Raw genomic sequence first — 10979 nt, forward strand, 5'->3', positions numbered from 1 at the left:
GCGAAATGGCCGCCCTCTGAGATGGATAAAAACGGGGTGAATTTTGCTGCCAAATATTCCACCAACTCTTATTACAGTCAGTACATAATCATAATGCTGTGTTTTGTAGACTAGTGGGGGCGTTTTTTTAAAAATTTTTTTAAAGCATCTGTGTGTACTTTTTCAATCCCGTTTGGTGGCGGTGTAGCAACAGTAAGCCGCTTTGTCAACAGCCATTTAAAACACCATAGACGAAGAATGAGCAGCAGTGTGGCGATCTAGTTATCCGAGCTCGATTGCTTCCACCTATTTTCAGGCAGCTGTCGCGGGAGTTTGGGATCGAATCGAGCGTCGGGTCATCGATCGCGTCCTGTGGTGAAACAACGTCCATGGAGTCAGCGTATGTGTTTCCATAACTTCGTCGGCGGTCAATGACAGCTAAGACTGTATATCGAAAGAGCTTCATGTGACATGTTGTAACCGTTCTGTTTGTTGAATGCTAACAACTTCGGGTCAAGCTAACTGCCTAGCCTTGCGTGTAGCCTAGCCTGACTTAGCTAACGTGTAACTTTATTTGAACGTGTTTCGTCTTATTCATATGTGTTTTGTTTGTGTGTTGTGTTAGTAAGTGAGCAGAATGCAGAGTGATGCCTTGCACTGCGAGGAGCAATTGAGGACCACGCTCTTCTGCGATGACAAGGACAATGTAATCAACATTTAGTGCTTAATATATTTTCAATGGGCGTACAGGGAACGCTTGCACCCTGGAAAAAAAATCACGAATAATAGACGCCCCCACCCAAAAAAAAGATTCAGACAACTATCGACTGAAAAGCTCACTGTGGCTTTTAGGCATATGTTTTACGATTCTTTCTATGATGCTAAAATGCTACAAGATAGCCTGGATGAAAGAGGGTAGTAACTGGTGTCAAGGAATTATGTTGCTCAGACACATCTCAACTGTTGAACATTTTTATATGCTGGGGAGAAGCTAAGTTTAGCTCGGGCTGTCAGCGGAAATTTAATCCATTTGTGGGTCCTGTTCTGGTGATGATTGCTCTCATTCTTGTGTTTTTCTCTTCGCAGCTTCGGAGGAAGTTGGACCAGCTCCGGCGGGAGTATCTCAAGACCGCCCAGAAATTGCAGGTAAACGCATTACCCCCATTTAGGGATGTGTTGATCTTAAAAGAAACATACTGTATTATGCGTCCTGTCTCTTTGGGGGGGTTCTGGAAGACATGAATGTGAGAGATTTTTCATACGTCTGCGTTGGCAGCGTGCCGAGCAACTGGAGGCGGTGCGGAAACACGTGAGGAACGATGTCGCTCCAAAGCGGGACCACCAGCGCCGCCGCCAGGACCAGGCAGGCCCAGACGGAACGTCGAAGCCGACAGATGCAGCAAGTATGTGGAAACACAAGAGGTCGTTTCCAAAAGTCCGTTACGCACAGATGACAATTCCACGTGCCTTTTTGCAAGCATCAAAGACGTTTTCGGTCACGTTGAAGACAATTTCGAGTTATTTTGACACATATCGCCATTGACAAGTCAAGTTGGGCCTTTGAAAGGGATGTTTGATACCACTTTTTTTTTTTCAGACCTAGAAGTCGAGTTTGTTTTTGTAATGTGAATGTAACCTTTTAAGTTAAACCCAATGTAAATTTTTGTCGGGTAGGGTGAAGTTGCCTTCAATCAAATCTCATTGGCTTTCCAAATATTCAATTTCACATTTGAATCCAATGTAAACACAATTGTTAATACATTTGTGAATTGAACAAAAAAAAAAAAAAAAATCTGTTAATCAACAAGCTCCAAGTTAACTCCACCGACTGTTTTGAGTATTGTGAGAAGTCAACCAAAATGTTCCCAATATTGTGACCGGTAACTCTCGCCAGGCCCCGCCGGTTCCAGCTGTAGCGGCACGGTGAGGACTCCGCTCGTGTCCACGCCGGAACCGGAAGCGAGTCGCAGCGACTCGGCCCGCGCTTCCAGAGCTAGTCCGGCCCTGCGCCTGCGCTCCCGCCGCAGCCGCATGCGCTGGCAGAGGCGCAGCGAGGATGGAGGAAAGTCGCAAGGCGAGGCGAGGTTCGCCGACGAAAGCCAAAGTTCGGAATCGGCGTCGCCCTCGCTGCTGCTGTCGCACTGGAATGTTCCGGCGCTCCGGGATGAGAAACAAGGCGGGAGAAGGGACGCAGACGTGCCAGACGACGTCAACGGAACTGTAAAACGCACCGGAGGACGGGATGGAGGTCACCTCGCGCTTCAAGAAAAGAGTCCTGAAAATTCGGTAAATCGGGTACAGTTGGCCACATCAAAATCCAGCAAAGATGCAGTTTGTGAAAACAAGACCGAATATGTCATTGACTGCGTTTACATGCAGCCAATATTCGGGTTAAGGCCAAAATTCCGATTTCGGAGTCATTCGGAAAAAGCCGTTTACATGGCCTGAGCGGAAAATGAACCCTGGCTAATAAAATGAAGTACTTGACGCCCACCCAAAGAGGTGTGTCATTGCTAATAAATGTCATCTCGCGTCAAGCTTTTCCTATTGGACAAGGCTGTGGCCTGACTAAATGAAGCTCTTCAACTTAGTCCAACGTCATTGCTCGGCATCACAATGGCGCCAAAGGGTCCGGCTTGGTGGCCTCAGTATTGCATCCCGGGAGACAGGCGGACCGCTGCAGCGTCTGCTGTGATGCGGACCCTGTATCGGTCCGTTGTGGTGAAGAAGGATTTTTTTCAATTTACTGGTCCATCTCCGTTCCTCCGGCTTGGTGGCCTCAGTATTGCATCCCGGGAGACAGGCGGACCGCTGCAGCGTCTGCTGTGATGCGGACCCTGTATCGGTCCGTTGTGGTGAAGAAGGATTTTTTTCAATTTACTGGTCCATCTCCGTTCCTCCCCTCACCCATGGTCACGGGCTGTGGGTCGTGACCGAAAGAACAAGATCCCGGATACAAGCGGCCGAAAAGGATTTCCTCCGAAGGGTGTCCGGGATCTCCCTTGGAGATAGGGTGCCAAGCTCCAGAGTTGAGGGGCTGCTCCTTCACGTTGAAAGGAGCCAAATGAGGTGGCTCGGGCATCCGATTAGGATGCCCCCTGGACACCTCCCTGGTGAGGTGTTCCGGGCACGTCCCACCGGCCGGGGCACGCTGGAGAGACGTCCGTCTCCCGGCTGGCCAGGGGACTCCTCGGGATCCCTCCGGAAGAGTTAGAAGATGTGGCTGGGGAGAGGGAAGTCTGGGCTTCCCTGCTGAAGCTCCGACCCCACCCTGGATAAGCGGTAGATAATGGATGGAGGGCTTGGGCAGCTTGCCAAATCCTATATTCCTGTTCTATTTAGCAGAAAATTGTACTAAAATGAAGTACAGTAATATATTCCTCATCTAATTTGAATCTTGTTTTGTTTTTTTTTAAGTCTGGTTTTTGCAACGTAGAAATGTCAGGAGGAGGAGAGGGGAAGAGCCTGCTGGAGTCCTGCACCGCGGTGGAGGGACTACTTTTCCCTGCGGAGTACTACGTCCGGACCACCAGGCGCATGGCTCTCTCGCAGAGCCAGCCGGACCTGCGGGCCGTCATCCGTACCCAGCTGAGCTCGAGGCGACCTCGCCGGAAGAAAACCAGCCCGGTCCGCTCCACTGAGCGTTCCGGTCCCATTTCTGTCGGTGACCCCCGCGCCGAGGCCCCCCAGCCCCCTCGAGTCACTCGTCCGGGGAGGGGTCGGAAGAGTCGGAGGGGGCGAGGCAGGTCGAACCTTGGGGCCCAGAAAGCCTCGCCTTCGCCTTTGCCGGGCCTGGCTCTCGGTGAGGCGGATTCTCCAAATTCCCACCCAACTCCGGAAGAGCTTGAGCCGCCTTCCGACCATCCGCAGGCCACGCGGCCTTCGTCCGGATCGCAGAAGGTCTTTCCCATCTTTTGCACGACGCTCAAGTCTACCCCGGTGGTCGCAAGTAAGACTTGCATGCCGACGCTGTGTCCACACTGTGGCACTTATCAATATCAGTTGGACGTAGGGCTGCATGAATCATGATTATTTTTATGTAATAATAATTGAAATCACGATTATTCAAATGATCGTTGATTTTTTTGGGGGGGTACAAAACAAGAAATCGTTTAAACGTAAACAAATATAAAGACAACATTTTTTTTGAAACACTATGTAAGCTCCCTTAGGACCTAACAAAATGTGTCAAAGTAGTTATTATAAAATAAAAAAGGTGCAAATGTATAAATTCAAGTATGATTTCCTTGTGTAAACAAACAGTGCGTTGGATATCACTGCATACTGATAATCGTTTTTTACGATTATGCCAATTTTGTAATCGTGCAGTGTAATAATCGTAATTGTAATTGAATTTTGATTAATTGCACAGCCCTAGTTGGAAATTTTCCATAGCTTTGCTATTAGGGCTGAACGATTTTGAAAAATTATCACATTTTTTCCCCCCCTCAATATTTGCAAATTAATATGCGACTGTTTTTTTCAAGGTCCTCTTCACCTGTATTTTTTGGAACAAACATAAGCTTCATTGTTTTAGTTTTGTAAATCTCCTCCTTAACTCCCTCAGTGCCAAGGACATATTTATATGTCTTGACATATAAATGTGTCTTTGGGATTGAATGTGTTCCTCAATTAATATTTATTTAACTCATTCACTAACAAGGAGATATTATTTATCTTTTCACAGCCCAGCCATTCAATCCAAGGAACTTATTTATGCATTTTTGAATATTTTTCAAACGTTGGGGCAGGGGCGGAGCCAGAACGTGGCTAATGGGCGGGCCTGGAAAAATCAGGCTGGGCCTGAATATTTCTCTCACTTCGCACAATCCTCCTGCCCCGACACATCGCAAATTCAAATAAAATCTCAAACCGAATAATATGAAGTTCCGATATTCCTTAGACAACCGCAATTATGCCATTTTTAATATTCAATACAATAAAAAAAACACAACGAAACACTGATTCAATAATAATTTACTAACCATTTAAAAGTTGTTGTTTTTTTTCATGAATCCCACTGGGTGGACAGTCTGTCAATCTGGCCCACCCAGGCCCAAATGGCCACCCCATGACATTTTTGAGTGTTTGTTGAACCTAAAGTCCATGTTTCGTGGACACGAAAAACAATTGACTGATTTTTGTTTTTTTCTTTTGTTTGTGTCCTCACAGGTTCCGAGAGCTGGGATTCCCTCCTCCTCCCTTTCCCCAAACTCACCCCGACGCCGCCACTTCCTCCCCCCACGCAGCTGGTGGGCCGCCTTTTGCACTTTGACCTCCATCAGGACTTCCACTTGCCCGACGAGCAGTTCGCCTCCCTGAAGCTCAGCAAACTCCGCCAAGTGGCCGCGGAATCTCCGATGGAAGCTTTTGCGTCGCCGCGCCACAACGCGGCCGGCGTCCTGCGGCACCCCGCGACTCCGGCGAACACTCTGGGCGTGCCGCTCGGCCTCAAACCCACGGCTGGAAAACCATCCAGCCAATCACAAGACTATGAGCCCCGAACCACGGACACGCGGCTCACCGGAACCTCACGTTTGGAGCCTCACAACGTGTGCCCGGGTCCAGCGGAACGAGGACCGAATGCTTTGGGCGGCCGACAGGAACTGCTTCCCAGCTGTGATCGCCCCCTAGAGGTAGGCCAGGAGGACCACAGCCTTGAAGACGTTTTCCCCAAAGCGATCCAAAACGGACACGGCGTCGACTCTCAGCTGCGACTGAGCCCCGCGGCGGCCTGGGCCCCTCCGCACCCGACCTCGTCCGCCCTCCCCTCCAGCCCGGCACTGCCCTCGCTGGGACTCACGCCGCTCGCCACGTCGCCCGCCGACGCTGCCGCCCCCTCTTTCAGTCTTGCACCCCCGCCTGGCCGCTCCACCCGGGCCCTTTCCCCGCCGATCCCGCCCCCCCAAGCCTCCGCCACCCACCACACGGCCGCCCCGGCACCCGACGGCCAAATGTTGCCGGCGGGGGAGGTGCACGCGAGCTGCACGCTGCAGGTAAGAAACTTGCCGTTTTGGCTCGGCTTGGATCCGACGATACACGGTACGGTGTTCCCCAGCTATTCGCGGCGGACAGGGACAGAGCTGCAAGAGGGCGGGCGGCTAAGCACTACTTTTGTGTAAATGAAGCTCCACAACTCATCAGCATAGTTCCTTGACCACACGATGGGGCCAAAGTCATGTATGTTGGACCGGGCTTTAGCCACAAAAACAAATGAGTGAAAAATCTCAGCGAACGTCGAAGGCTATGTTCACAAAAAAATAAAATAAAATAGCTGAAGCCACAACATGCGGGGGAGTGCTGTGGAGCCAAAGTCACCAAGGCCTCTCTTAAATTGAAAAAGAAAACAACAGGAATATATTAAGCAGCAAAATGCACTCGTTTTTAGCCATCTGCGGGGGCGGCCATTTTGTCACTTCTGTCGACGGAAAATGACATCACAACCGCTCACAACGACCAATCACGGCTCAGATTCAGAAAACAGGTCAACCTTTTCAATCATCTTTTCAAATTCCCTAATTGTAGAACTAATAAAGCTCATCTTGCCTTTGTGGAAACATCAAAAACAAATTTGTCTTCAAACCCTGATGTTTTTTCGTAACCGTCCAAGACAGTTGATCAACAAACATGCTCGTTGCAGCATTTCTGCAACCTATCAATTTTCTGTTCGCCTCGTAGCAGGCAGGAATTGCCTGAGTCCTATTTTAGCGTTTGAGTTGTCTGAATTCAACCTTTGCGATTACGGTCACCTGGCTGGCTTAGCATCCACAGGTACACAGACATCAAGAAAAAAACACCATTTTTCAGCAAGCGCGTTGCTCTTTTTGTTGCCATTGTGACAGTCAATGACAAATGATGCCAATAGCACGAACGATTTGTGTCGACGTGTGTTCAGGCCCCGGCAGGAAGCGTTCTGGTGGACGCGTGCTGCCTGTTGGACTCGGGCGGCCGCTTGTGCGTCGCCGCGGCGGCAGAGCGGGCGGTGTCTCTGTGGAGTCGGCCGTCGTCATCGCGCGCTTGGACGCGACGACACGCGTGGCCCTTCACTCAGGTGAGTGTGTCGGAAGTACGGAATAGTAGTCGTTCCCTTGACGCTCTTACACAACAATGATTCTTAACTGTTAAACTCAACGCGTTTTTCTACGGCCGCAACTAACAAACATTTGAATAATCGATTCATCTGTCGATCGCTTTTCCGATTCGTCGATGTACTGGACACATTTCTTTTTTTTCCTTTTTCCGCACATTATTTCAAAATTGACAGTGCGCATGGCAGACCTTCGGTTCTCTTTGACGTGTCATTGATGTGGTTTGTTCACGCAGCCGTTGACGAACGCGTTTCCCGTCCCGGACGCCGCCGGCCTCGTGTGCGTGACTCTGGGTCGGCCGGCGATCAAAGAAGTGAGGTAAGCCGCGAGCCAATTTGTCCCCCTTGGCCAATTTCCTCCCTCTTTGAGACGTTCCTCTGCACCCACGCGCGGTCAGGGTGCTGTCGTGCTGCGGCGGCCAGCCCGTGCTGCTCCTCGAGGGCGACGTGCAGGCGGCTGTGGGCGTGGCCGAGGCCAGGGTGGTCACCTCCTCCCACTCGCCCATTGGCTGCGCGCTGCAGGTGTTCACGCTGTCAAATGATGGCAGGTGAGTTGGATTTTGCAAGCGAATGTATGCCTTTTCGTCAACGTCAGAGACAGTCGAGTTAAAAGCTAAAAGGTACGTGTTTGCGGAAAGGTTGGACACAACTTGCGACTGACTCCTAACAAAGTGAATATACTGCATAGTATAGATATAGTTTTTGGTCTCCTGCGAAGCCAGCGTACATGTTTCTGTGATTCGATTCAGACTCTTTTACAAAGCAAACGGTTTGTGCATTTGTGAACGTCAGTCACAATTTTGAGTATTTTCCAAACATTGGTGTTTTTTGCAAACACTGGCGAAAATGTGGTTTACGAGGCTAACGTACTTATTTTCTTCTGCGGAGGTAACGTGAGCTTTTTTTTTGTGAACACCAAAGACAATTTTGCCTTCGGTTGAGCCCAGCATAGTGTACGTGTTTCCATAAAGATTAAACGCAGTCTTAACCAAAGTTTTTTTGCGAGGCTAACGTGCGTGTTTTTCTGAACATCTGCAAAAATGTCATTAGTGAAGCTAATGTACGTCGTAGACCATGTAGAGTTTTACAAACAAAATGTACGCGTTTCTGTGAGCATTGGGGAACGTTTTTCTGTTCTACAACGGTGAGTTTTTTGTCAACATCAAAAACAATTTCGAGTCTCAATGAGCCCAGCATGTTTTAGGAAACATGGGAGACCGACTCTTATCGAATCTAAAGTACACGTTTTTATGAAGCTAACGTACACGTTTGTGCCAACATCAGAAACAATTTCGAGTTTTCATTAACCTCGAACTTTCCTCTTTCACGATCAAAGCCAATTTCAGGTATTGCTAGCGTGAATTTTTGTCTTTCAACAAACCTAACGTTAATGTTTGCAGTCGCCCGCGAACCTAACCTACGTGTTTTCTTGAACATTCTTGATAATTGTGTCCCAGAAGTCACATATCGTCACTGCCCTGTGAAAAACACGCATGTCCAATTTTGGAAGTTGTTTACATTTTCACGTTAATGCGATGTCTGTTATGCGGAAACTCCATTCACGTAAAAAATAAGAAAAATGTTTAAAAAAATGGACATAAGTGTTTTTCACAGGACAGCGATGACGTATACTTGAACGATTTAAAAAAAATAGATGAATAACTAACAACAACAAATATTTGTCGCTGTCCTGTGAAAAACACTTGTGTCCATTTTATTTATTTTTTTTCTTTTTAAAAAATGTTTAACTTAATGGGGTTTCCGTGTTACCGAAATGACAAAACTGGACGTACGTGTTTTTCACAGGGCAGCGACGTTTTATTGAATTCTTCTGTCCTTTTTACCTTTTTCTTTTGTCTGCAGCGCTTCCCGCTGTCTCCACCTGGCCTCGCCCGACGTTTGCGTTCGGGCGCTGGCTCCGGTGGACGTTCTCCCCGACGCTCTGATCGGCACCGATGAGAGGGGACGACTCTTTGTCTGGTAGGGCTAAACACTCCACACAGACACTTGATTAGGTACACCATCTGAGGAGATGATGTGATTTTGTGTTTTTTTTTTTTTTTTTTTTCCCAAGGAATTTAAAGAGTGGACACTTGCTGCAGAAAATTGAACTTGACGACAATTTATCTCACACGTCCTGTTTACGAGGATTCTCCTGCCGTGTAAGTGTACGTCGACGGACAGGAAGTCTGCCATTTTGCTTTGAAGCGGCCATTTTAGTGTTATTCCGGCCATTTCCTGACTTGAGACAAACTTGGCCCCGAGGTTTTTCCCTGATTGCTACCAAACTGACAAATGGACGACACTAAATGAGGAAAAATGTGAGAACTTCATTTTTCTCTTTGTCACTTTCTGCGTCTGTCCAGGGTGTGTTGTTTGTCCTGCTGCAGCATCTGTTTCTGGAAGAAGGGAAGAAGCCAGCACTCTTCTCCTTGGTTGCGGTGAACCCTCTCAGCGGCAAAAGCGTCCTGGCGGCCCAATTGGAGCCGCCCGCGTCCTGGTCGGGAAGGTGAGCTAAAGTTTCGACTTCGGTGAGCCTTCCAGTTGGCCTGATCTTGACCAGATGTTTGTGAAAAAGTGACTCCAGTTCGGACCATCTGTGATAGGGATGTTCGATACGACGCAATACCAGTACAAGTATTCACTCTTGAGCACTCGCCGATACACAGTATGGACGGCGCTAGTAATTTTGATGTTATTTTATATTATGTCAATGTTAATTTTGATGTTAAATTAGAATAAATGGTGGACGCTGTGTGCCGACTCCCATTGTAAAGCGTAAGTCAACCCAAACATCTTTTTTTCAAGAATATGTTCCCAGCAGGCCCACGAGTTGAAACACGGCATTCTGATTCATTTTGCGTTGGAATAAGAGTCAAGCAGCAAAATGCACTCGTTTTTAGCCATCTTTGGGGGCGGCCATTTTGTCTTCTGTCGACTGAAAATGACATGCTCACAACGACCAATCACGGCTGACCTGTTTTCTGAATCCGAGCCGTGATTGGTCGTTGTGAGCATGTCATTTTCAGTTGACAGAAGACAAAATGGCCGCCCCCAGAGATGGCTAAAAACTAGTGGATTAACACTCATTCCACAAACGCAATATTTATCAGAATGCCCTGCTTCAACTAGTGTACTTGCATAGAACGTATTATTGAAAAAAATGTTTGCGTTGACTTCCACTTTAACATGAGTTTGAATGTGATCGGTTTATTCTGAACCAGCCACAGCCACATTCCCATTCGTAAGAGGATGTGCACAATTGTGCAACCACATTAGACGAGAATGTCGAATTGGGAATGGGCTGTATTCATTTATTTTTTGGGGGATAATGTCCGGCTTCCCGCAGGCTGTGCGATGCCGATGCCAGCGACGTGGCGGCGGTGGGCGTGAATCAGAAGGGCTGCGTGTGTGTGTGGCAGCTGAGGCAGCGGTGTGACGGCGTCACGGTGATGGCGGCCCCCGACGGCAAAGGCTGGCAGCTGGCCCGTTGGGCGGAGGACGGCGCCACGCTGGTGACGGGCCACCACAACGGCGACGTCACATTGCACTTTGACCTTGCCGTTCGGGACCATTTTATGTGATTTTAATAACATCCGCTTGTTTTAGAGCGCCGATCTGACACTCGCACTGAACTTGATTTTGTTGACTACTGCCTGTACAATTTTATCACCATGCCTCTGACTTCAGTGCTTATGTAGGTTAAAAAAGACAAAAAAGAACGCTTTTGTAATTTGAATTAAACTTATGTTCAACCATTGGTGTCTCGCTTTAATTGCTTTATTCACACGTGTTAATTTTATATCTAACTCATTTCAGAAATGTATCTATACATGGAATTTTGTGTAATTTTCATCATTTCAATTTAATTAACTTAAAACTTTACAATTACAAAGTGCTTTTCATAGTTTGT

General features: G+C 48.0%; 1 protein-coding gene across 1 annotated transcript; it reads left to right on the forward strand.

The window, feature by feature from the left end:
* The first annotated feature begins 212 nt into the window (after window positions 1-212).
* On the forward strand, window positions 213-10824 carry palb2 (partner and localizer of BRCA2). The gene is made up of 14 exons (XM_086033672.1): window positions 213-379; window positions 605-685; window positions 1066-1125; window positions 1256-1382; window positions 1874-2265; window positions 3397-3928; window positions 5152-5975; window positions 6875-7030; window positions 7303-7385; window positions 7465-7614; window positions 8930-9046; window positions 9141-9228; window positions 9433-9575; window positions 10416-10824. The coding sequence occupies exons 2-14, from the start codon at window positions 617-619 to the stop codon at window positions 10648-10650; spliced, it is 2976 nt and encodes a 991-aa protein (XP_085889798.1). The 5' UTR covers window positions 213-379; window positions 605-616; the 3' UTR covers window positions 10651-10824.
* Window positions 10825-10979: the final 155 nt, after the last annotated feature.

This window comes from Filicampus tigris, chromosome 6, assembly GCF_054856515.1.
Source record: "Filicampus tigris isolate MCC_2025a chromosome 6, RoL_Ftig_1.0, whole genome shotgun sequence".
In the NCBI taxonomy this organism is placed as follows: Eukaryota; Metazoa; Chordata; class Actinopteri; order Syngnathiformes; family Syngnathidae; genus Filicampus; species Filicampus tigris.

Excerpts from the sequence above, each read along its gene's own strand:
- palb2 (XM_086033672.1), top strand. The coding sequence starts at position 617 with ATGCAGAGTGATGCCTTGCACTGCGAGGAGCAATTGAGGACCACGCTC. Across the intron at positions 1,383-1,873 it reads GAAGCCGACAGATGCAGCAA|GCCCCGCCGGTTCCAGCTGT; the intron begins GTATGTGGAAAC and ends AACTCTCGCCAG. Across the intron at positions 3,929-5,151 it reads GTCTACCCCGGTGGTCGCAA|GTTCCGAGAGCTGGGATTCC; the intron begins GTAAGACTTGCA and ends GTGTCCTCACAG.